General features: G+C 47.3%; 1 protein-coding gene, 1 non-coding gene and 1 pseudogene across 2 annotated transcripts; 1 reads left to right on the top strand and 2 right to left on the bottom strand.

Annotated features, from left to right (window-relative positions):
• Positions 1–202: 202 nt before the first annotated feature.
• Positions 203–1,105, bottom strand: ORYCUNV1R1630 (vomeronasal 1 receptor oryCunV1R1630). The gene has a single exon (NM_001167315.1). The coding sequence runs from the start codon at positions 1,103–1,105 to the stop codon at positions 203–205; it is 903 nt and encodes a 300-aa protein (NP_001160787.1).
• Positions 1,106–5,696: 4,591 nt separating this feature from the next.
• Positions 5,697–5,778, top strand: TRNAS-GCU (transfer RNA serine (anticodon GCU)). Its single transcript has one exon. It is a non-coding gene; the product is annotated as a tRNA-Ser (tRNA).
• ORYCUNV1R-PS1549 (vomeronasal 1 receptor oryCunV1R-ps1549 pseudogene) lies at positions 11,776–12,531 on the bottom strand (annotated as a pseudogene).

Raw genomic sequence — 26,736 nt, 5'->3', positions numbered from 1 at the left:
TGGCAGAATTGGAGACTACGAAGACTACTTCCAGGTTCCTGGATCTGCTGAACAGCTTAGATGGCCTGCACCAGGCTTATTAAAGTCTGTTTTTATAAGCCCTCATGAACTTCATGTTTTTGTGCAGGCTGGGAAAGGCAATCCTTGGAGACAGATCTTTAGTACCTGGAGCAGTCAGGACAGAAGCAGCTCTCTGCCCTCCTCAGCGAGCTCTCCAGCATTTACTAACATGAACATCCCTGCTGGTTAGGACAAAGGGACTGAGACTGGCATAACTGAGTTCTAGAAGTATTTTGATATTGGATATTGTGAAAATCCCAGTGAAGGTGGACCCTGTATAGAGGGAGAAAATGAAATCTGTCCAATAGGAGAAGAGGAAACAGGTCATGAGAATGAGAGTGCTCTGAGTAGCTCTGACCTCTGGGCTGGGATGTTTTGCAGTCCTGGAGCTCTGGAGGTAGAGGACACGCTTGTGATGTTTGTACAGACGGAGAGCTATGTGCCCACTGCTCCAGCCCATGACACTCTGAAAGGTGAGGTCCCGAAGAGCCATGAGGGATAAGAAAAGCCACTTAACTATTCGCCCAGCTGGTAGCATGTAGCAATATCTAATGTATGTTCTAACTCCAGACCCGTTCACGCTGTTGACTGCTGTGATGTAGTGGAGCAGGTTAGAGCTTATGAGAAGACTAAAGACCCAGAAGAGGAGGAGGTAGGGAAGAAGCTGCCAGGCAGTGCGGGGTTTGAGCTTTCTCCACCTGGTGGTTCCAGGGCTGACAGTGATGGCCTGGACTACACTGAGGAGGCAGGTGGTGCAGATGGAGAGGCTCCGAGCCACCCTGTTCAGGTAAATCACAGCTTTGCAACCAATGTCACCTAGGAAATTTCTGAAATAAATGACAGTGGTTATGTCTCTGACCCCTGTGGTGCAAATAATGAGTATGTTTGAAAAAGCCAAGTGGATGAGGATAAGGTCTATAGATTTTTTCTCAGACCCGATGACTAATGTGCATACATATCTCACAAGCACAAGGAAGTTCCCCACAACTCCAGGTCCAGTGAGAGAAAAGAAGATCATTCTCTGGATGACATCACTCCAAGTCATCTTCCAAGTTCTGGAACAGAATGAAGGATCTTTCAAGCAACACAAAAACTAAAGGTGACCTAGGGCAGGCCTGTGCAGTATCTATGTGTTTGCTGAAAAGAACCGAATCTGAAATATGTACGTGTCCATAGTTCTCTCCTCTTCCTTTCTCCCTTTCTTCGATCTTACTCTGTTGACACAGAGATGGTAATAACTACAATTTAATGCACGTTTTATGTTAGTGCATCACCTGCATTTTCATAAGAGCCTTCTATGTGTCCCTCATGTCCAGATGAACATGAGGACTTTTCCCCAATCACTGCACAAGTGCAAGGTCCTCTGTCAGCTCTAAGCCATGATCCTGAGGAACTTCTTTTCACGGCTCACACTCAACAGCTGACCCAGCTGGGCTGTGCTGCTGCCTGTCTCCCATCCTTGCTACCACCCCTCAAATGAGTATTGGGAAATAAGCCAGGCACAAAAGAAACACCACATATTCTCAGTCATATGAGGAAGCTAAAATGTACATCTCAAACAAGCAGAGAATAGAAAAGCAGTTCCCAGAGGCCGGGAAGGGTGTATGGAGGTTTAGGGGGTGGAGAGAGAAGGGTTGTGGGTAGAAGGGTGCAGGTGAATAGCAGGGGTAACTTTTAGTGTTTTATTGAATAGCAATGTATCTGTGATTGACAACAATTCAAAGTATGTTTCAGAACAGCAAGTGGAAGGATACTGAATGTCCCCAAAGAAATGATGATGCTGTAGAAGTCTGCATATGGCAGTCATCATACCCTGATCAGAACACATTGTGTTCAAGTGTTGAAATGTCATTCTGTACCCATGAATCTGTGCAGTTACTACCTGCCTATAAAAAATAAAATATATACTTAAGAATCATGTATACGTAAATGGTGTTCCATTCTTCTCTGGTGGGATCAGATGGAACCTTTTTTTTCCCCTCCTGCTTACCCTGTCCTTACTCTGCGTTTCCCAAAGAGCATTCCTACATACGACCTTGGACATACTCCCTGGCCTCCCTCAGAACCAAAGTTGCCATCTGTAAACCAAATCGTGCTTTGTTCAACCTCGGTGTATCTGAGGGTTAACAAGCACATGAATGCAGTGCCTAAGTCAGTGCCCTGAAGAAGAGGAGACACCATGTCAGGGTCACTCTGGGTCCTCACCTTGGTTGTGGCTTTCTTCACATCTCTATTATTAGGTTCTGTGTGTTATTGTTGGTTTCAGGGACGGGAGATTCAGAAAAAGCAGAATCATAATAAAGAAGCCAAGGATATGCCATCCTGAAAAGACTGAAGGACAGCAGACAGAAGACACACTTGAGTTAAAGCAACAACAAAAATCCCAGTGCCGGGAGGGAGAGTGCAGAAGGGCAGGGAGCCTGGGGGAAGAGCTCCCCACTGCAGGCTGAAAGCCCACTGCTGCCTGATGCCCCCAGCCTCCCTCATGCCTGGGAAACCCAGCAGCCCTGGGCTCAGAGCATCAGTGGTGCTGCTGCACAGCGGCTCCCTCCAGGGCCAGACAAGCAGACACTGCTGGGTGCATTGGGAAGGGATCCCCATCCTCTCCCTGGGTCCTCACACCTTCCTCTTCCACAGGCACAGGGGAGCTGAGACCCTCCCTCTCCCCACCTGCCCCTGACCAGCCCTGCCTGGGGCAGCCCCCCTGGCACTCAGCATCACTCACCTGAGCAGTGTGCAGGGGCTCTGGCGGGAGCTGTGGAGAGCAGCACAGCCAGGCCTCTTTATCCTTCCCTGAGTCCCAGCGCTCAGGGACACTCTCACTGCTGTCAACATGTCAGTGTCAGGAGTTTGGCTCTGCCAGGGGAAAAGGCTCCTTGTGCACGCTGTGGAGCCCTGGGGCTGGCTCTGCCCTCTCCCTGCTGGGCCCTCATTTGCTGAGCCCAGAATCCTCCTGGTCCTAATTGTGGTGAAGCTGCCCTGATGAGCAGAAGGCAGCTGGGTGAGGAGCAGGTGCAGAGGGCTCTGGGTTCCTGGGACCTGATTATGTTCTTGTTCTACCCCTCCTCTCACCACCAATGCTCAGGACCAGCTGGGAAGGAGTATTGTAGAGTCAGCAGTGGACACTTTGTCAACTATTTTTTTCCAAATTTTTAAAGTGATTTATTTATTTATCTGAAAGTTGGAATGACAGATTGGGAGAGACAGAGACAAACACTTTTCATTTGCTTGTTGACTTCCTGAATGGCTGCAATGGCCAGGGCTGGGCCAGGCAGTATAAAGTGTAAAATAAACATCCATGAGTATGTGTGACATAAAGAGATGGCTGACTACAGAAATAAATGTAGAAAGGACAAGCCTTACAGAACAACTCTCCGCTCCCAGAGCTGTGCCTTCATTACCTCTGCCCCTGAAGTGACATCACCACTAATGGCATATTTCCTAGGTGGCGAGTATAGAAATGCTAAAACAGCACCTCTATGTACATGGGGAGAAACCTGGGCCTGGAAGAGCCGCTTCTGCAAGCACTGAGAATAGCGAACTCATGCTGGGAGGGCTGGGGGTTGTGTGGGTGGGGATCCCAGAGTCCGAGGGCGGCACAGCCTGCTCAAGTCACTGAGAGTTTACACGTGTGATCTGATTCTAAGTCGCTGATACAGTTAGTGAGGCCCCTAAACACAGAAATAACGAACACACGCTTCAGCCTCTCTTGTGTCTGTGCACTCCTCCTGGGAACACTATGCACCCATGGCCGAGTAGTGACAGCGTGCTGGGAAGAACAGGGGTGGTCGTGGGTAATCGGTGGGCCAGGGAGTGCAATGTTTGCAGACAATTCAGGAGGAAAACTCATGCAAATTTTCTCATAAAGGGATTATTTAAAGTTTTGTTCAAATTAAGTTTAAAACTGTTTACATACTCAACGTTTTGAGAAGGGAGTTTGAAGGGAAATCATAAGATAGAATTCAAGTGCTTTATGAGCATAATCTAATCTGATAGATACTCTCAATCTTGGGCAAGGGGTGGTAAATTGAAGACCTGCACACAATTCCTGAAATACTTCACAGGTATTTGGTAGTGTGGTTATAAAGCGATTCCAGGATATTTCAGTGGTTTTTGGTAGTGTGGTTATAAAGCGATTCTGGGCTAATTTTAGATGTGTCCTACGCTGGATCAAATGAGTAAATGTGTTGGGTCTGGGGAGCCAGGATCCTCACTGAGGAAGGAGAAATGCGCTAAGCGGCAGAAGAGGAGCTGTGGGGATGAGTCTCATCTTGGTACGGGGTGAGGCCACGGTTCTCATACAATGGGTTTACGTGAGCGTGTGTCTATGGATCTGTGTGCCTGTGGATGGACATGCAACGTGTGCATTTATTATACTAGCCCAGTCAGGAGGGAAAGATGCCAGCCTACAAGCAAGGAGCACACTTAGCACTTGAACCTTGGTCTCTGATACATTCGTTTCCCGTGGAAAGAAGCCGGTACTCCCCAGAGAAGCCGCTGATTCCAGAAGCGGAGCAGGAGGGGCATAAGAAATGCAGAGAAATCTTGCGCATCAGAAAGCTCAGAAGCGCTAAAAGAAAGCACATACGCAGGCAAGGGAGCAGAAGGAGCATTGGAGACTTGTCTCAGGACACAGATCCAGCTTAAAGGGGCTTCCAAGGATGAAAGATAAGACTGTCCAGTATCAAAATAATTAAGGTCATGATGAATTACAACACACTGGGCTTCAGTACCTGTGCATATATACATACACACACAGAGAAACGCTTACACGCATATATACAGATGTAGAGATAAAGGTAAACGCACAAATACTAATATTCCCATTTATAAATACATAAACAGACCACCAAATATATAGAAAATGGAGTAAAATACTAACAGTATGGGAAACCGATGTTCCTGGCGCTATAATATTCTTGCAGCTTTTGTTGGAAAACATTTCTAAGTAATATTTTAGAATACAGCAATCCCTGACCGAGATGGCGCCCCTGGTGGGGGCACCGAAGACAGAGCGTGAACTGCTGAGGACCCCTCTGCGCCCGGGGCCTCCCTGGAACAGCCTCGGCCTAGATGGCCTCTGGAAAATCCGCTCTGGGAGATGCACCTGCGGCCTCACCTTCCTTCCCGGGGTGCACTGCGAGTGGATGAACACCTGCGCGCTCCCTGCCTACCCTGAGCAAACCGGTGACCCCGCAGCCCCCGGAGCAGCTGAAGTCACCCTACTCCTCACTTCCTCGCTCCTGGGACGTCGAGCGACAGCGAGGCGACCCGTCCTCTGGAAAACCACCCCAGCGACGCAGGCGTCCGGGGAGTCCGCAGGAGTCCGGTGTTCCTCCCACGCCGACGCCGCGGGGCAGCCCCGGAGCCACGGCGGCCGCGGAGAGTGGAGCTCTCCGGGTTCTCCGACGGCTCCTCCCGCGCCACAGGGTCCACGCTGGTGGACGGCTGTGCCAGGAGCCTCCTGGGCTCCCGATGCCCGAGGGGGCGACACCGTGTCGGCCAGGTAGTCCGCGGGCGCGGGCGAGCCGCCCTCGGCTCCAGCCTCCCGGCTGAGCGTCTTCCGGCCCTGACACGCTCGGCGCCGCGGCGCGGGCACTGTGACAGGCAAGCCTTCGAGAGCAGCCCTGCGCGGGGACGAGGTGGCCGAGTGGTTAAGGCGATGGACTGCTAATCCATTGTGCTCTGCACGCGTGGGTTCGAATCCCACCCTCGTCGGCGTCCTGCTTTTAGGGCTGGCAGGCGGCTGCAGCGTGCGCTCCCTCTGGTTCTGTGGCCACCTGGGTCCGGTCCTCCTGCCTGGGCCGCTTCCCCCTTCCACCCCCTCTCTCCCGTTTTGTAACCAGGCCTGAGCTTGTGCCCAGGGCCTTGATTTGGCAGACGTCCGAGGACATCTTGCCGCTGTCACCCCGATTTCACTCCACGTAGCTCCTTTCTCGGTGTTTGTCACACTCCTGCAAGGGCCATGACGTCCAGGCGGATCCCCCGCCGCGACAGAGACCCTGACGAGGGCAGTGGATGGCGACAGTAATCCGAACGGCTGCACTCCCATCCTGTGGGGAGTGAGGTGAAACGCTGTGACGCAGGAGTAGGCACTCTCGCGTTTCTGCGGGGCGGATACAGGGGTTTACTAATGCTGTGAAATGTCGGGGTAGGTGCGATGGCAGAGCTCACTCTACCGTCGATGCTTTCCCCTTGACTGTTTTCATGCATCCTGCGTTTACCTGTGTAACTACCATGGGGAAAGCCGTAGCTGCTTTTCCAGTTAAACCACAGTTCTTCCATGGTTTTGTTAGCTTCCTAGGGAGTGGTCACACTCACACCTATTGGAGCCATTTCTCTATTTAGAACAGTTTGTTTTCAGAATTAATTGGCCATGCACTTGGAACTCTATGGATTATGTTTACAGCTGATGTTTTTTTAAATTGGGGTATAGTGGGAAAAGTAAAAATTGTACATATTTACAGCATACAGTATGTTTTGATATATGTATACACTGTGAAATATTGAAAAGTAACACAATTTTGTTTACAAATACATGTTTCTGTTTCTGATGCCCTCACTAATGGCTGAATAATCAAGATTCTCTATTGTTGAGAGGAACTCTGCTTTCACAATTATTTTAGTATTTTTATTTATACATCAACATAGTATATGTTAGGTAATAGATGTAGATTACGGGTATATAGATATAGTCATTTGAGACCTCCTAGCTATAGATAGAAATTGGAGGCCTGTATTTGTAGGAGAATGATTGGTACTTGAGTTTTGGCCAAAATTTTAGTTTTTCTAGTAACACTTTTATTTACTAAAAATTGTTTTGTAACCTCTCCTTTCAAAGAAAGCCAAACATGTTTATATGCCTGAAATGCATTCATATTTCTTCTTTGGAAAAATGTCTACTCAGGCACTTTGCCCACTTTTACATGGAATTGTGGGTGTGTTCTTTTTTTTTTTTTTTTATTTGACAGAGTTAGTGAGAGAGAGACAGAGAGAAAGGTCTTCCTTCCATTGGTTCACCCCCCAAATAAATGGCTGCTACGGTCTGAGCTACGCCGATCCAAAGCCAGGAGCCAGGAGCCAGGTGCTTCCTCCTGGTCTCCCATGCGGGTGCAGGGGCCCAAGCACTTGGACCATCCTCCACTGCCCTCCCGGGCCACAGCAGAGAGCTGGACTGGAAGAGGAGCAAGCAGGACTAGAACTGGCACACCTATGGGATGCCCCCTCGCAGGCAGAGGATTAACCAAATGAGCCACAGTGCTGACCCCTCATCTATTTGGATGTTAGTCCGTTATATGGTGTACAGATATTTTCCCTCATTACTTATATTGCTTTTTCATACTGTCGGTTGTTTCCTTTAATGTACAGAAACTTTTCAGTCAGATAGAGTCCCATTTCTCATTGTCTGTAGTGTTGGTGGTATATCTGTAATATCATTGCAGAGAGATTTTGCTATGTTTTCTTCTAGGATTTTTGTGGGTCAGGTCTGTTTTAGGTGTGGTATATGGTAAGAGTGCAGTTTCACTCTTACATGTCATACCCAGTTTTCCCAACAGCATGCATTAAAGAGATTATTCTTTACCCACAAATCCACAATGAGCTATCCCTTCATACCTTTTAGAATGACTATTATTGAAAGAATCAAATGATAACAAGTGTTGGTGAGGACACCCAGAAAAGGAACCATTACACACGGTTGAGATTGTAAATGGGTACAGCATTCTGGAAAACAATATATGGAAGTTCCTCAGAAAGGTTAAAATAACACTACCATTTCTTACCAATAGGTAGAAATTCCACTTATGGGTTCACATCCAAAGGAAATGAAATCAGTATATCAAAGAGTATTTCTCATGCAGCGTTGTTCACAATACTCAAGGGAGGGAGACAAGTTCAGTGTCGCTGACAGATGAATGGATAAAAATGCACTCTCATTCAACCGTCAAAATGAAGGAAATCTCACCAGTGGAGAGAGCAAACAAAAAATCCCAGTGCCGGGAGGGAGAGTGCACAAAGCAGGGAGCCTGGGGGAAGAGCTCCCCACTGCAGGCTGAAAGCCCACTGCTGCCTGATGCCCCCAGCCTCCCTCACGCCTGGGAAACCCAGCAGTCCTGGGCTCAGTGCATCGGTGGTGCTGCTGTTAAAATTGTTTATAGTTTCTCCAAATTCTAAACTTCGCCATGGGCATCTTCGTTGGCTTCTGAAGCTTGCAGAGTAGTGGGTGGAGCCAGTGTGTGCTCCACCCCTGCCCCCCCAGGCCCACTGGGGTTCGTCCCACAGGAGCTGACAGAGCTGCCCTCCCCAGGCAGAGGCATCTGTGTCTGACACCCTTCCGTTTGCTGCAGCTGCCCACTGGACTCAGGTTGCCGTGTTCAGGGAGTCAGTATGGACTCCACACCTAGTGAGCTGCATTTGTTCATATAAATATTTACGAACAGCTCAGAGAGACAAGTTTGATTCATGATGAACTGTCAGTAATGTTGACCACCAGGAGCAGAAAGATTTTTCCAACTGATCTTTAAAACACGTGTTCTGTTGGTTTAAGATGCCACCTCTGGGCCCAGTGTTGTGGCACAGTGGGTTTAGACACTGCCTGCAACACCAGTGTCCCACATCCGAGTGCTTCAGATCCGGCTCCCTGCTGGTGCTCCTGGGGAAGGAGTGGATGACTGGGCCCCTGCACCCACATGAGAGACCCTGATAGAGCTCCTGGCTCCCGGCTTCAGCCTGGCCAAGATGTGACTCTTGTGGAAGTTTGGGGATGGAAGTGCTCTCTGTCTCTGTCTCTTCAAATAAATGAAAAGACACTAGTCTTTTAAAAAAATAAATGAAGTGTCATCTCCTTGCTATGCTTTTCCCCTGGTCTAGGGCCCGCTCCTGGAAAGAAGCATGTGTCCCCCTGCAGTGAAGGGCAAGCCGATGCGGAGGTTGCTGTGGGTGTGTAGGGTCTTGCCGAGTGGTGTTGTTCTAAAGTTGTCACTCCTTACTGGTTTGCTGCAGTGCTTCCCTGGAAGAGAATTCTATCACCACACATTTAGTTGTCCTGAAATATAAAGTGTGCACAGCGCAATGCTAAATGGCCCCGTGTTGGTTCCTCTTGGGTGGCACCTCCGCCATCTTGACAAGACCTCAGCCGACGTTGATTTCCTGGCTCTCAAATGCCACAGACAGCTCAGCTCCTCTGTTTCCTGCCCCAGACCTGGAAGTAGCCATTTCTCCCAGTGAAACCTAATGGTGCTCATGGGAATGGAAGTTCAGAACTGAATCTGGGCACTATGTGTCCTTGCTTGGGGGATGCCTGTTTTAGGTTTCCACAGGTGGAATGGGTATGGATTCTTTCAGAAAGATAAGGATGCATCATGAGATCATATCAATTTTTCTAGTTGAAATTAAAGACTACAGAGTTTTTAAAAATATCTTTTACATTTACACGTCTTTGCTTACACTGAACATCATTACATTAGCATAATTACTTCTTTGATTTATTGTATGTATCAAAATAATGATATATTACCAGTTTAAAATTATTTCATGATTCCTTTTATCCTTAGACTATATCCCATTAGGAACTTATGATCCAAACACTATGCTTAAAAATCACTTGAAATAACTGTGCCAGACTGCTATCAAATTAGGTTTCTTTTCTTCTTATATTAGTGTAGGAGTTTCACTGGACTTTTTGGTTATGTAAAATATTTATATGATTCTAAAGTCTCAGCTTGTCTCGGTGGCTTGATCTGTAAGTGTGTTCCTTTTGGTGGCAAGTGCTGCCATATTGGCAAGTTGAGGACTTCATGTTCTCCCTAAGGCTACAGAGCGCTCCACTCTGTGATGCACCCTGATGCAGCGAACCCAGTCTCCTACAGGGCAGTGTGTGTGTGCTGTGTCCAGGCACTGAGATCACGAGTGACACTGGAATATACCTTTTGGACACACATCACTTCTTGTGTGGGTGTAGCCATGGTCTTCCTTCCTTCCTTCCTTCCTTCTTTCCTTCCTTCCTTCCTTCCTTTCTCTTCCTTCCTTCCTTCCTTCCTTCCTTAGATTTATTTATTTTACTTGATGGGTAGAGCTATGGACAGAGAGAGGGAGAGAGAGAGAGAGGTCTTCTATCTGCTGGTTCACTCCTCAGATGGCCACAATGGCCAGAGCTGGGCCGATCAGAAGCCAGAAGCCAGAAGCCAGCAGCTTCTCCATGTTTTCCACGAGGGTGCATGGGCCCACACAATTGGGCCATCCTCCACTGCTCTCTCAGGCCATAAGCAGAGAGCTAGATCAGAAGAACAGCAGCTGGGACTCAAACTGGCGCCCATATGGTATGCCAGTGCTGCAGGAGGAGGCTTATCCTACTCCAGCCAGCGCCGACCTCCATGGTATTCATTTCTGAACAAAATCAGATCACTGAGTCAAAGTGTACACACATTCCTGTTTTTATTGCCAAATTGTTTTTATTGCTTACAATGATTAGCTGAAGGTCTCATCAGTCACAATGTGTGAGAGTCCCTGACACCTACAGCCTCACCAGCAACTGTTGTCAAAGGTGAAATTTTGCTGATTCGGTGGCATGATTACTTAGGCCAGTTTTGTTGGATGTTCCCCAATACAAAGGAGCCTCAGAAGTCAAGCTTTGTAATTCAGAACTAGAAGCAGTAAAATTCCCACCCTCTTTTTTTTTTTTCTTCTTCTTCTCCTTCTTAAAGTTTGCCTCATTTGGCCATGCCTGCTCATCGGGTCCCCAGGGCATCCTGCAATGTCTCAGCCCCCACAGTGATCCAGGCCAGTGACTGTGCCTGTCCTTTCCTACATGAGAAGCCCAAAGGAGGGGGAGGAATATGGGTGGCCAAGTCTTGTCTATTTGCCAATAAAAGTGGAATAAATGTCGGGTGAAAACAGGACAGAGTTTGCTTCCTAACCTGGATGTTTCTTCTTTCTGCCTTGGCTCACTCCTTTTCCTCCATAATCAGACAGAAGATAGGTACTTATCAATCATTGTGTAAGCATGAAGACAAATGACTTTTCAGAGCAATAACCAAAAAAAACTTGCAAGAATTATGTCTTTAGAACTTCCTTGAGCCCTGAACCAGATTAGACTGCCTAATAACAAAGTCCATCGTAAAAACAAATGAAAATAACAGAAAATAAAATAAGCCCACACGGACAGCAATGTGAACATGCCTCCTAAACCACAAAAACTGCAACAGTGCTTGGCCAGGCACAGCTGCTGACTCATTCAGAAATGCTTTGCTGTGTTCATGTTGTGCTGAGGCCAAGATGACAAAGTTCCTGGAAACCCATGTTTTCACCGATGGCTGAACTTGAATTAGGCTGCAGGTAGCCTAGGTTGTTCCAGCATTATTCCCTCTAGTCACATTTGTGCTGTAGTCTGAAGTTTTCTCTCCAGGCGTTTACCCTCCTTAGATCTAGTTTTGCTTTGGTGCTTGCTTTCCTAGGACACGATTCTACATGCCTAATTGTGCTGGACAAAAGTGTTGCTAAATGATACCTTGCATTACCAGAGGACTTAATGTAGAAAGTAGTTTTTCCAACATCTCAGTGAATGTGCCAGCAGTTAACCAGGTGGATATCTTTGCTGATCAGGATGAAGGGACTGACACTGGCATAACTGAGTTCTAGAAGTATTTTAATATTTAATATGGTAGAATTCCCAGTCAAGGTGGACCCTATGTAGAAGGAGAAAATGAAATCTGTCCAATAGGAGAAGAGGAAACAGGTCATGAGAACGAGAGTGCTCTGAGTAGCTCTGATCTCTGGGCTGGAATGTTTTGCAGTCCTGGAGCTCTGGAGGTAGAGGACGCGCTTGTGATGTTTGTACAGACGGAGAGCCATGTGCCCACTGCTCCAGCCCATGACACTCTGAAAGGTGAGGTCCCGAAGGGCCATGAGGGAGAGGAAAAGCCACCTGACTATTCGCCCAGCTGGTAGCATGTAGCAATATTCAGCATACATTCTAACTCCAGACCTGTTCACGCTGTTGACTGCTGTGATGTAGTGGAGCAGGTTAGAGCTTATGAGAAGACTAAAGACCCAGAAGAGGAGGAGGTAGGGAAGAAGCTGCTGTGCACTGCGGGGTTTGAGCTTTCTCCACCAGGTGGTCCTGGGACTGACAGTGATGGCCTGGACTACACTGAGGAGGCAGGTGGTGCAGATGGAGAGGCTCCGAGCCACCCTGTTCAGGTAAATCACAGTTTTGCAACCAATGTCACCCAGGAAGCTACTGAGACAAAAAGCTGATAATATATCTGGGATTACTCTGGCGCAAAATGTCATTATGTTACTAAAAGCCAAGTGGATGAGAATAACATCTGTGGCCTTTTTCTTGGGACCCATGACAAACACGTGCACGTGCTTCACAATCAAAAAGAAATTCCCTCCAATTCCAGGTCCAGTGAGAGAAAGGAAGATCACTCTCTTGATGAAGTTACTCCAAATTATTTTGCTACTCCAAATCATTTGGGAAAGACAAATGAGCCAAAGGTGACATGTGTCAGGTGTGGTTTCTTTCTGGTTTTCCAAAATGAAAAGAACAGCGTGAATAGTATGGTGCATAAATGCATACGGGTGAACACGTACATTTCCTCTCAACTGTCCCTGCTTCTGTGTCTTTTGTGTTTCTGCCTCCCTGATTTATAGGAGATGGTGGATCTAAAATCCACATGCCCAGCCCATTCTCTATCTTCTCTCACTGTCCAGCTGAGCCCATCAACATCACCTTCATATATCCACAGTACATATACGTGGCAATATCCACCCCAACAATCCTGCCTTAAATTTCTTGAAACGTGCCCTTCCCTGCCCTGTAATCCTCTCCCTCCCCGCGTCCAGGCAGCTCTGCCTTGCTGTGAGCACGGCGAGTGCCCCTTCCAGAGCACGCTAGTAGCCTCTGCTCCAGAGTGTGCTCAGTGTGACTGGAGGCGGTTCACAGCTGGTACCTTCTCTGCAGAACTGTCCAAAGGGACAAAACCCCACCCAACCTCGAAGGGGAAAATCTCTCCTTATCCAGATAACCTGGGCCAGTTCCTGACTGACGTGGGAGGAGAAGCTGCCCTCTGCCTTCTCTGTGGGTCCCTGGGTTATGCAGACACTCCCTGGTCTCACAGCCTGGAGGCAACTGATAACGTTTGCTACCTGGGAGCTAACATTGCCTGCCTTCTTACACTGCATTGACTGTAACTCCCTCAATAGGCATGTGAATCCAAATCCCATTTTCAGAATCTGCTCAAAGCAACCCAGTCAGGACCAATGTCCTGCTGATGCTATCTCTGAACATTGTCTCCTCTTTACCACCTTCTCAGCCAGAAACATTATCTTCATGTCCACACTAAATTGGTGAACCACTTTCCTGAATCATCACTCTCCCTCCAGGTTTTCCCACATACTGCTCCTGAGAGTTTGAGACAGAACTCTGCTTATCTGAGTTCATTTCTCATGGCCTTCAATAGCTTTCCATTCATCATTTGTCTTCTTGGCATCTGAAGTTTTCAACTGTAGCCTCTGCTTTCTTATCAAACTTATTCTGCACTGCTGATGTGTGTTAAATTCCTGCAAACAAATTGAATCTGGACACTCGTCTTATCCACAGGGATAGGGACAAGCACCCTATGCAACCTCTCTCATGCTGCCACAGTCTTTTCCATAACTTATGCCCATTCCTTCATTGCCCAATAAGGCCTCACTGAACTCGCTGGACTGTGCCATCACTGTCTTGTTTTTCTTCTTTCACTTGACTGTGGAACTCAGGAATGATTTCACTTTTCATCGAGGCTCTAAATTACCTGGCTCTGTGCCTGGTAATTCTGGTATTCAATAAAAGTTTATAAACAAATAAGCAAGTGGGTGTGGGCTGATGTCTGTAAATGCACAGATGAGTGACAGAGATGAAGTTAGGAGCCAATAGAGGAGGAACTACTTGAGGAGATTCTTTTCCCTTGTGAATCTAAGACCTCGATGTCCTAGCTGCACACCCCTGTTGACGGCACATTAGACAGGGGGCCCAGTGTCTTCACATCCCACAGCCGGGTTTGAACGTGGGCAAGCCTTTCACGACACCAGCGCCAGTAGTCGCGTGTGCTGCCACAGAAGCACAACAAACTCTGACCCACACTTACTGTCTCCGGGCACTGACCACCTCCTAGTTAGTTGTTGGTTTCCAAACCATCTGGCACTTGGTGACCACAAAAGGAAAGGCTTCATGAATATCTGAAGGTGCAGCCTGTGAGGGGTGGGGAGAGATGAATGCCTCTCCTTGGAGTTGCCAAGGAGAGGCCCAGGGAAGGGAAATAGATGCAGGTCATTGCAGCCCCCCGAGTAGCACAAGAGTTGTGGACAGCAGCTGTGTACTGGGCTCTCTTCAACCTCCAATTTCTCTTAGCTTGCTGCTCACACTGTAGCGCTAACACTTTAAATGGTTCTCTTGGCTGTATTAGTATTTTATTCTTGAAGCACAGTAAATTATTTTCAGTTTTAAATATACTGTTCTGGTTCATATGTCAGAGAATGATGGTCTCTTTGTTTAGAATTCAGCTTTTTTATCTTTTTTTTTTCTTTTAATCAAGTTAACTTTCAATTATCTTTGAAATACCATTTGTGGGGCCCAGCATTGTGACCTAGAGGGTTAAGCTGCTGCCAGCAATTCTGGCATTCTATGTGGGTGCCAGTTCAAGTCCTGTCTGCTCCATTTCCAATCTAGCTCCTTGCTAATGCAACAGGGAAAGTAGCAGAGAATGGTTAAAGTACCTGGGCCCCTGCACCCATGTGTGAGACCCAGATGAAGCTCCTGGCTCTTGGCTTTGGTCTGGCCCAGCTCTGACCATTGTGGCCACTTGGGGAGTGAACCAATAGAAGATTGATTCCTCTTTCTCTCTCTCTCTCTCTCTCTCCCCTTGTTTCTGTAACTCTGCCTTTCATTTAAAATGATGAAATCTTTTTAAAAAAGAGAAAAATAAATATCATTCACTCATTCATGCCATCTTCCTTCTGATGCTTCCTCTGACATCAGCTGGATATAATCGTGTATGTGTGTTGTTTTTAAGGTAGAGAGACACAGAGAGAAACAGAAAAAAGAGATTTCCTACCCACTGGCTCATTCTCCAAATGCCTGCAACAGCCAGGAGTGGGCTGGGAGATTGGAACTTTTTTTTTTCTTTTCTTTTTCAATTATCTTTATATACAGAAGATCAACTTAGTATTTACTAAGTAATGATTTCAACAGTTTGCACCCACACAGACACACAAAGTATAAAGTACTCTTTGAAGACTAGTTTTACCATTAATTTGCATAGCTCAACACGTTAAGGACAGAGATCCTACATGGGGAGCAAGTGCACAGTGACTCCTGTTGTTGATTTAACAATTGACACTCTTATTGATGACGTCAGTAATCACCCGAGGCTCTTGTCATGCTGCCAAGGCTATGGAAGCCTTTTTTTTTTTTTTAACTTTTATTTAGTAAATATAAATTTCCAAAGTGCAGTTTATGGATTACAATGGCTTTCCCCCCAACATAACTTCCCTCCCACTCGCACCTCTCCCATCCCCCACTCCCTCTCCCATTCCATTCACATCAAGATTCATTTTCTTTTCTTTTTTTCTTTTTCTTTTTTTTTTTTTTTTTTTGACAGGCAGAGTGGACAGTGAGAGAGAGAGAGAGACAGAGAGAAAGGTGTTCCTTTGCCATTGGTTCACCCTCCAATGGCCGCCGCGGCCGGCGCACTGCGGCTGGCGCACCGCGCTGATCCGATGGCAGGAGCCAGGAGCCAGGTGCTGGGCCATCCTCCACTGCACTCCCTGGCCACAGCAGAGAGCTGGCCTGGAAGAGGGGCAACCGGGACAGAATCCGGCGCCCCGACCGGGACTAGAAGCCGGTGTGCCGGCGCCGCTAGGCGGAGGATTAGCCTAGTGAGCTGCGGCGCCGGCCTAAGATTCATTTTCAATTCTCTTTATAAGGGAGACTGGAACTTAATCTGGATCTCTCCAGGTGTGTGGCAGGGACCCAGCTCCTTAAGCGTTACTGCTGCCTCCCAGGGTGCACATCAGCAGGAGGCTGGAATCAGGAGCAGAGCCAGGACTCCAACCCTAGCACTCTGCCGTGGGAGGCCTATATCCCAGCAGCATCTTAACCACTAGCCAAACGGCGGCCACTAGTGTTCCCCTTTTATCTGTTCTCTGGCACTTCGGACTGGTGTTCAAACACCTCACAGCATCTTGTGACTACTTCACGGTGTGAGGTAATGCGCATGTTAATTAGCCAGATTTAGTCATTCCACAACGTCCACAGACTTCAAAGCATCACATCATGCTTGCTTAACCCATACTTGCTTATTTATGTCAGTTTAAAACATTCAAAAGAAGAGATAAATAATCAAAATCCCCCTTTAAAAAAGAACCTCAAGGTTTAAGCTTTGGCTGAGCCATCAGGGCACACAGACGCATGCCAATCATCTGATTCCCACTTGGGCAGACTCAGTCTTACAGTGCTTGGACCCTGGGAGCCTACAAATTGCTGGAGAGAGCTTTCTTTTGAAGGCTGTCAGGTGAGAGCAGTGAAGAAGGTCTCTTGTCCTAATTTCAAACTTAATGAGGGGCCTCTGGGCAACCCTGCTAAGACATCAGACACCTGTCTTGTGTCTTGCACCCAGGACCCTGGTCAGGGGGCATTCAGAGCAGAGGAAAGGGGTGTAACTGGAAGTAAAGGTGTTAGCGTGCTGGTCTATGCAGCAGGGATATCAGTGGTCTCCTGTGCTGAAGGCAGCCCTGGTGAGAGTCCGCAACATGAAGGTGGAGCAGCAGAATCCGTGCACAGGGAGAGGGGCCGCCTACCTGGAGGGAGCTGCAGCTGGGAGTGCCCCGCCCCAATGTCTACAAAGACCTTGCAGGAGTGACAGAGGGAGACTCAGCAGTGTGACAGAACAGTGTCCTGGTCTTGCCAGCTGCATGGAGGTGAAGAGAAGAGTAGGCCACACATCTTGTTCCACTCAAAGGTGCAGACTGCCTACAGCAATAGGGTGCTCCTGGTCTGACAGCTTTGTGCTCTAAACTGCCTCTGGGCCATTTGACTGCCCAGCACTGAAAATAAAAATTGAAGATCTGCTGGGGTTGGCAGCCAGGGAAACGGACAGCTGGCAACAAGAATAAAATTTCCTTCATGAACACAACCCTGAGATTTGTCCTGTCTGATGTACCAGTGTTTCCAAGGTCTTTATCCCTGGCAAGCCTGACGGCCCAGTGCCCTCGACACTCTGAGAGAGAGACTGACAACAGGAGCACCAGCACAGTGCCCTTAGCTGAGCCCGAGTATGCACCCTTGGTCTGCCAGGTACCAGTTCCTCACTTTGGGGACCCTGTGCTTTGTTCCCTGGGACTCTGCCTTTCCATGTTAAGAAGGGAACAGCATGACCCACAACCACATCTTCTAGAATACCCTCCTCTTCTGTAGGCTCCAAAAATGGTTCAGTGACTGAGAAGTCACAGCAGCAACAACAGCTCTGAGCAGTAAATGGTGGAAGATGCTGGGTTGGTTTTGGTAGTTTGGTTAAGACACAGAAAATGTTCATAAGGAATATATTGATTCACTCTGGTGACTTATTTTTCCTTCCAAACACTCTTTGCTCCCCACACATAAAATCTTTGTGGTGACCCTTCATTTCTCCTCTGATCTTTCCTCCAAGTGAACTCACCCATTTCTACTTCCCACCCTGACTGAGCTGCTGGCCCTCAGAGAACAAGATGTGAATTCTGTGCCATTGGGTCTGGGAAGTGTGACAGGGCAAAAAGCCATAAACCTGGCTTCACAATCAGCTTCTCTGAGCTTCAGATCCTGGTTCCCTGACTTCTGTGTGCATGCCGCCTCTGTAAGACCCAATACTCTCATCTGTAAAAGCCAGGTAGTGCTTTGTCCTGGACCCGTCTACAGTGGGGATAAATGCACCGATGTAGGGGTATTCACCTCTGTGCCTGCTAACCCTCAGGAATAATTTCTAAAGGGCAATGATAGGTATTATTCTTACGTGCTCTTTGCACCTGTTCTTTTTCCAATGTCTCCATAATTCTCAATAAAAGCATTCTGTACTGTGGTTTCAAGTTGGGGTGTTAGTTCCATGGAAAATGCAAAACAAATTTCAAAATTCTTAGGATACTAAATCTTGGGCTGGCGCCGTGGCTCAATAGGCTAATCCTCCACCTTGCGGCGCCGGCACACCGGGTTCTAGTCCCGGTCGGGGCGCCGGATTCTGTCCCGGTTGCCCCTCTTCCAGGCCAGCTCTCTGCTATGGCCAGGGAGTGCAGTGGAGGATGGCCCAAGTGCTTGGGCCCTGCACCCCATGGGAGACCAGGAAAAGCACTTGGATCCTGGCTCCCCATCGGATCAGCGCGGTGCCCCGGCTGCAGCTCGCCAGCCGCGGCGGCCATTGGAGGGTGAACCAAAGGCAAAAAAGGAAGACCTTTCTCTCTGTCTCTCTCTCTCACTGTCCACTCTGCCTGTCAAAAAAAAATAAATAAAATAAATAAATAAAATAAAAATAAAAAAATAAAAAAAAAATTCTTAGGATACTAAATCTTAGCAAACGCAAGAGGACCATATTCTGAAAAGACTGAAGGACAGCAGAGGGAAGACACACTTGAGTTAAAGCAACAACAAAAATCCCAGTGCTGGGAAGGAGAGTACACAAAGGCAGGGAGCCTGGGTGAAGAGCTCCCCACTGCAGGCTGAAAGCCCACTGCTGCCTGATGCCCCCAGCCTCCCTCACGCCTGGGAAACCCAGCAGCCCTGGGCTCAGAGCATCAGTGGTGCTGCTGCACAGCGGCTCCCTCCAGGGCCAGACAAGCAGACACTGCTGGGTGCATTGGGAAGGGATCCCCATCCTCTCCCTGGGTCCTCACACCTTCCTCTTCCACAGGCACAGGGGAGCTGAGACCCTCCCTCTCCCCACCTGCCCCTGACCAGCCCTGCCTGGGGCAGCCCCCCTGGCACTCAGCATCACTCACCTGAGCAGTGTGCAGGGGCTCTGGCGGGAGCTGTGGAGAGCAGCACAGCCAGGCCTCTTTATCCTTCCCTGAGTCCCAGCGCTCAGGGACACTCTCACTGCTGTCAACATGTCAGTGTCAGGAGTTTGGCTCTGCCAGGGGAAAAGGCTCCTAGTGCACGCTGTGGACCCCTGGGGCTGGCTCTGCCCTCTCCCTGCTGGGCCCTCATTTGCTGAGCCCAGAATCCTCCTGGTCCTAATCACAACACTACTATCATATACCTTAATATTCTACTATGAGAACCTGAGCACACTGGCTTTCAAAGGGTGGTCCTGGTTTCAGAGCCATTAGCATTACCTAGTAACTTGCTAAAACTGGAAATTCTACGGCCACCTCAGAGCTCAGGTGGGATGGGCAGCCTGTGCCGACCGGGCCTCCAGGTGAGGCTGATGCACGCTTAGTGTGGAAACCACCCCAGAGCTAACTCCTGCACAGTGGTACAGGAGACACGCTGATAGAACTGCTTTTAGAACAAAAGGAACTAGAAATAATGTCAACTGAAGTTGATACAAGAATGAATAAAGACATTGTAATATAGTTCTACTATGGAATATTTATAACTGCATTTGAGTTATGTAAGTTCTGATACTATTTTAATAGGGTTTCAAACAAAGCTAAATGAAATGCATGTTTGTGTAGTGAAACTAAAATAGAGCAGGAAAATACTAATTTTTAAGATATTTTGATATTACTATTTTTTTCTTGTAATGTGCTTGTAATTATACCATTAAAACGCTTTCTGAGACATATTTTATGGCCTATAATGTCTGTAAACCTTCCTAACACAGCTACCCTTTAATTTGAGGATATAAAATTCAATATAGGTTGAAAGTATTAGTTATGCTGTTCTAATCATCTTTGCTTATTTTTGGTGTGATTCATCTATCACTAAGTGAAAAAAATTGAAATTTTATGATGATGAGTATGTAAATTCCCCCATGTAGTTCTATGTATTTTTCTTTATATTTGAAGCTTTTAAATGTGTATAAGGTTGAGAATTGTTTTATGCATCATCACTTTTATCCCTATGTACAAAGCACCTCTGGTCATAGTCATGCTTTTGTGTCTTAACTATTCAGGTTAAATACTTTAGATTCTGCAACATTATTTTTAATTTATTATTAGCCAATGGAAACCATTCCATAATTTTCCTTTCACCTAACCAGTCATAACGGGTTGGATAGATCTCTCGAAAAAGGCAAATGACAGGACTTCATATTTGTTCATTTTAGTGGGCACAGACAGCTGAGAATCTTGATCTGGTCCGGAATGTCCTGTCTGTGTCCATCAGTGGTGCATTCTGGGATCTGGGAATGTTACTGACTGTTTCAGTATTCTCTCAGCAGTAGACTGATGACTGCAAAATTCAATTAGTTAATTTCAGGCAGAATTATATCAATGTTTGATGCCTCAAAAGTTCCAACATCCCAAGACTGACACTGAAAAAGCAAAGAAAGCAGCCCCATCACTGGTCAGGCTGGGGACAAAGGCAGGTCAGGCCAGCAGGAGGCATCTCTCCCAGGCCCAGCAGCTGCTAGGAACCCCCTCAGAGGCCACCCTGTCCTATCCCACCCAGGAAGTTCTCCCCCAGTCATCTGTGCAGTCTCATTTGTCACCACAGATGCCCTGATGCCACTCTGCCCTGGACTGACTGTGCTCAGTCCTTGTTTTAGTTGCTAACCCAGTCTCAGAAACTTCAGCCAACCCAGGGCAGACACCTGCTTTCCCCAGAGCCCCCCAGCAGGAGCACAGGCTGCACTCCCCTCCAGCGTTCCTTCTGAGTGTCCTCCTTCCATCACTGGACTAATGAATCCAGTTTTGTCCAGCTCCAGGCTTGCTCCTGGGTTGAGTGTCTCTTGGAGAATGCTAGATTGCAGCATGTGGTTATATCAGTACTCACACATGGGGCTTTCCCCAACATCTCTATAATTTGTGTTTTTCCATAATTGAGTTCATTATTTCTTTTTTGTCTTTTTAATTTGACTTTTGATTTTGCCAATTTTCCCCTTATTCCACTACTCATCTGTATATTATTTTTCTCTATCCTCTGCATCCTGGGAAAGTTCTCTTTACAAAATGGAGTCCCTCATGCCACATCTGCTCCCGGGAAGCAAGGGAGCAACTGCCCATCTGTGAGACCTCTTCATGTAGCAGCTGATGTGGAGCTGTGGTCTTGGATGTGGCTTGAACTCTCCTCGAGGACTCAGGGGCTTTTTGTAGCACAGTGGTCCTTTGGCTCCAGCTCTTGGTTCCTGTCCTGCCCCACAAAGGCCACCTGTTTGCACTGCTCATAGTGTTTCCTCCCTATCCCTGGGATGTCTATGGACACAGCACTGGTGTTCCCTCCTTCACTCTTGATACAAGTAACTTCTAGCACTTTTTTTGTTTCATTTGTTTTCTCTGTTGTTTTCTGTTCAAAATTTCACCCATTTCTGACTTTCTACTTATGACTTCTTTCCTTCTGCTTCTTTTTGCTTTGCTTTGTTTTTTCCTTTGGGGAAGTGTTGAGCATTGCTTCTAGACCTTTCTTCTTCTGCATCCATTTAATGCTACACATTATTACACTTCTGAATAATCTACAGGTCAAAGTATCAAGAGAAATGAAATACATTGGGCTGAATTAAAATACAACATAATAAAGTTAATGGAATGCAGTTAAAGCAGTTCTACAGGGAAATTTGTAGTAGCAAATGACTACATTAGTAAAAAATACATGTCTTACATCATTGCTCCACTTTCTCCAACTTTAAAAAACTGAAAACAAAGTGAAATAAATCCAAAAATAAAAACCAGAAGCAAACAAGTAATCAAGAATACATATTAATGCAATTGGAGAATAAAATAGAGAACATTAATGAAACAAGATGTTGGTTTCTAAAAAGATCAGTAAAGCTGACACTCTAATAAGAAGTCACCAATTACCAATTCCAATGAAACAGATGCTATCACCACTCAGCCTTCTACACTATGGTCAACTTTCCACATATAAATCTGACAACCTAGATGATATGGACCAATTCCTCAGGTTTCCAAAAACTGTCATCAGTAAGAAATGAGCAACCCAGAAAAAAAAAAAAAAGCAAGCAAAAATGTGAGTTCAGCCTAGTGGTCAAGTGGTTGGTTGGGATGCTGTGTCCCATATAGGAGTATCTGGGTCCAGTGCCTGGCTCCTGTCTCCAGCTTCTTGTTGATGCAGACCTTGGAGGGCTGCGGTGAGGCGCCAAGTAACTGGGTTCATGCTACCCACACCAGAGACCTAGACTGAAATTCCTGGGACCCACCTCAATGCTGGCCCGGCCCAGCCATTGCAGGCCTTTAGAAGAGTGGAGTAAACCAGTGGGTGTGAGCTTGCTTTAGCTCTCTCCCTCTCCCTCTTTGTGTGTGTGTGTCTGTATCTGTCCATCTCTCTGCCTTTTTTTATAATTAAGCAAATTATTAAAAAAGCAAAAGATCTGAATACCTCATCATGAAAGAAGATATATATCTGGCAAATAAACATATGAAAAGATGCTCACTGTCAAATGTCTTAAGGAACTGCAAATCGAAACAATGAGCTACCATTATACCCCAGCTAGAATGGCAAAAATCCAAAACACGGTATTTCTACTTTTCCTGTAGTAAAAAAAAAAAAAAAAAAAACAAGTGGAAAAAGAACCTTTTTTTTTTTTTAATTTGACAGATAGAGTTAGACAGTGAGAGAGAGAAAGGTCTTCCTTCCATTGATTCACCCCCAAAATGGCCAGGTACTTCACCATGTGGGTGCAGGGGCCCAAGCACTTGGGCCATCCTCCACTGCCCTCCTGGGCCACAGCAGAGAGCTGGACTGGAAGAGGAGCAGCTGGGACTAGAACCCAGTGCCCATATGGGATGCCACTGCCACAGGCGGAGGATTAACCAAGTGAGCCACAGTGCCAGCCCTGAGTTGTTTATAATTACAATTATTTGTATTCTAGTTCATGTATGGCACCAGAACAGACACATAATTGACTTTCAATAAGTGTTTGTCATAATGAAGCTTGGTCTTAACATTTTTTATTTATTTATTTATTTATTTATTCATTCATTCATTTTTGAAAGAGAAAGAGAGAGAGAGAGAGAAAGAGAGAGAGAGATCTTCCACACAGTGGTTCACTCCCCAAATGCCAGGGCTGGGACCAGCTGAAGCCAGAAGCCTGGAACCCAGTCCAAGTATCTGATGTGAGTGGCAGGGGCCTAAGTGCATGAACCAATATCTTCTGCACATTAGCAGGAAGCTGGAATCAGAACCAGACTCTTACCCAGGCACTTCAATATGAGTTGCAGGCATCCCAAGGAGTGTCCCCATAAGGAAACCTTAAATGGTTCTGCAAGGTAGCCAGATATTTACATTTTAGGAGGGTTCTTTTAGAGTTCTCATTAATTATGCCTCCAAGGCTGGGCAGCCCCAGATTTGGCCTCAGGTGATGGTGTTCATGCTGGCAGAGTCCCAGGCCTGGGAAGAGCATCACATGATAAGAGTGAGTGGGATCATGAGGACTCCACCCCAAGGATCCAATCCAATCCAATTACTTCCCAAAGGCTCCATGTTCAGATAACATACTGGAGTAATTTCCACCCTCTTAATACCATTAACATAAGGCTTTGGGGACTAAACCTTTAACATATGGGCCTTGGGCAGACATTCTACATCCAAACCTTAACAGTGACTCAGATCTGCTAGAAGTGATGAGTCACACAGTTCCATTCTCAGGAAATGCAGGTATGGACATCTCCCTGTGCCACCAAGTCCTGCTTTCCTTTGACATTAGGAAAGATATGTATTTAACTCTGATCATACAGAGTAAACATTCCTTTGCTGTCCATCTACAGTTTCTTCCAGAATATTCACAAAGATTCATTGAGATGAGCCTGTTTTTCACGGTCATTTTATATAAGAGAAAGCACAGCAATAGATTGGCCAAGGGACTGATGTCCCCTACCCACTGTGACCCAGACAGAAATGTGTCGCTCCCCCTCTTCGTGGAGGAGCAACACTGAACCCTGCCTAGGCTTCATATCCGAGTCACGGCACCATTATGTCGCTCCCCCTCTTCGTGGAGGAACGACACAGGACCCTGCGCTGTTCTTTCGTCTGCTCGGCCCTCCCCGGGTTTGCTGCTGGTTCTTCCCGGGTTGGCTACTATCCCTTCCACCTCCGTGGAAGGGCAGTTCCCCCTGGCCACATTCCCCACTTCCGCAGGGGAGCGGCACACCGCAGGCCGGCTTTCTTGGGGGCTGCACAGGTGTTCCTTCAGCTAGATGTTCCCCTTAGATGTTCCCCATAGATGTTCCTCATAGATGTTCCCGGTGCATGCCGTCTCTCTCCTCCTTTATAGTCCTCCTCCGCCAATCCCAACTCGGCTGCCCACACGCCGAGTACGCTGCTCTCCTCCAATCAGGAGCAAGTCCTACAGTTTATTAGCTGAACTGGAGGCAGCTGTGCGGAAGCTGTTTACTTCTCTCCCAGCGCCATATTGTGGGAGAGCAGATGCATAGAATAAGTCTTTTTTTTTTTTTTTTTTTTTTTGACAGGCAGAGTGGACAGTGAGAGAGAGACAGAGAGAGAAAGGTCTTCCTTTGCCGTTGGTTCACCCTCCAATGGCCGCCGCTGCAGCCGGCGCACCGCGCTGATCCTGGCAGGAGCCAGGAGCCAGGTGCTTTTCCTGGTCTCCCATGGGGTGCAGGGCCCAAGCACCTGGGCCATCCTCCACTGCACTCCCTGGCCATAGCAGAGAGCTGGCCTGGAAGAGGGGCGACCGGGACAGAATCCGGCGCCCCCACCGGGTCTAGAACCCGGTGTGCCGGCGCCGCAAGGTGGAGGATTAGCCTATTGAGCCACGGCGCCGGCTTAGAATAAGTCTTAATTCCAGTAACTCAGTCCAGTCCGGGCTGCTCCCCACAAAATGCCTAGGATCCACATATAAATCTCAGAGCTGACATCACGGTGTAATTCCATCTGTCAGAAGAAAAGGCTGCAGGTGGACATTTGGTGCAGTAGCTAAGATGCTGCTTGAGACAGCTGCATTGCAAATCAGAGTGCCTAGGTCCAAGTCCTGGTTCCTAATAATGCACGTGGGGGGCAGTGGAAGATCACTCAAGGGGTTGGGTCCTTGCCACCCATGATGAGAGCAAGGTTGAGTTCCTAGCTCCTGGCTTCAGTCTGTTCAACTCTGGTCATCGTGGGATTGGGAATGCAAGCCAACAATAGAAAAATCAGTCTGTCTTTGTCTCTGTCTCTCTCTCTCTGACCCTTTCAAATAAAATGAAATCAACCAATCAGAAGGAGAGGCTAAAGGACACACACTTGGAGATGGGGGGGTGGGGGCACAGGGACTGTGAGAGACATGAGACCCACTGAGACTGAAGGACTCACTTTGTCAAGGCAGACAAGGAACTAAGGAGAGACTGGACTAGGACACTTGAAACAATAGGCACAGAGCCACAGAGCACAGTTACATCCATGGCTCCATCAAAACCTGGGCAGTGATGAAGTAATTCACGCAGACTCAAACCCAGGCCTGGAAATACCTCCAGCATCTCCCCATGGTAGCAGCTCTAGGATTCACACGTGCACTCCTGTGATTCCTGGCTGGGCCAGAGTGGAGGGAGGGGAGGGTAGCTCTCTGTGTCTTTGGGCAACTTTACCACCTGTGCCTGGATTGCTTCTTTCACAATCAGGAATGGAAAACCATAATTATCTCAACATTCTTTCCTTTATAGTACAATACTTTTAGCATCTATTGAGTGCCAGGTATTACCTAATGGTAATGAGGATGCAGTCACACAGGAAATGAAGGGAAGACCAAGGCCCAGAAGCCTGTCTCTCACACCAGCCCAGTATTACTCCTGCAGCTTGAAAAACAGTGGTAAAGAAAGGAAGGAAGGAAGGAAGGAAAGAAGGAAGGAAGAAGAAAAACAGCAGTATTCTCACTTCTGTTCTCAGCCAGGGACCCACACTTATTTGTATTCTTTAGCATCAGGGATGGAAAGTTTCTCTCGAGTTGACAAATAATAAAAGATGAAAGGATCGATCCTGGGTGTATATGTATCAAAGTAATGCCATTGACCTGAAAGGGTAGAATTGGTCTCTAAAAGGGGCATGGTGGGGGTGTTCCTTCTGGTTTCGGAGTCCCATCTGCTGTTAATAGTCAAGGAATAAACCAATTGCTTGTGGTAAAGACCTTGAACCTGCAACGTGAACAGGTGCATCAAGGTGACCCTTGTCTTGTGCAGGTCCACAGAAAGCAGAGTCTCCAGCACTGGTCATCACTTATGACATCCCTGGGTGCAAAGAAGCCTTGAGGAGAAAGGGAAGTGACTCATCCTGCATCTCAGAGGCTGGACCCCATCCTGGCTCAGAGCTCTGCAAACTTGGGAATGTGAAGAGCAGACTGGAAGACATAAAAGTTTGGCTAGTTGTTCCCTTTCTCACTGTGCATCCTTCCATTAAAATAATTACACTCTAATTAAGAGCAAGACAACGTCTGAGCCAAACAAGTGTCGTAATTGAGGAGGGAGCAGGAGAGGGACACTTTAGGGACTGAGACCTGAACAGGGTTTGCTTTTCCCTGATAGAGATCAATTGGAGTAGAAGGTCTGTGTCAGCCATGAACTCAGCAG

The sequence above is a fragment of the Oryctolagus cuniculus genome, chromosome 5 (genome assembly GCF_964237555.1).
Source record: "Oryctolagus cuniculus chromosome 5, mOryCun1.1, whole genome shotgun sequence".
NCBI classification, from domain to species: Eukaryota; Metazoa; Chordata; class Mammalia; order Lagomorpha; family Leporidae; genus Oryctolagus; species Oryctolagus cuniculus.
Note: the sequence above shows the minus strand (reverse complement) of the source record. Positions and strands in the feature narration are given on the sequence as shown.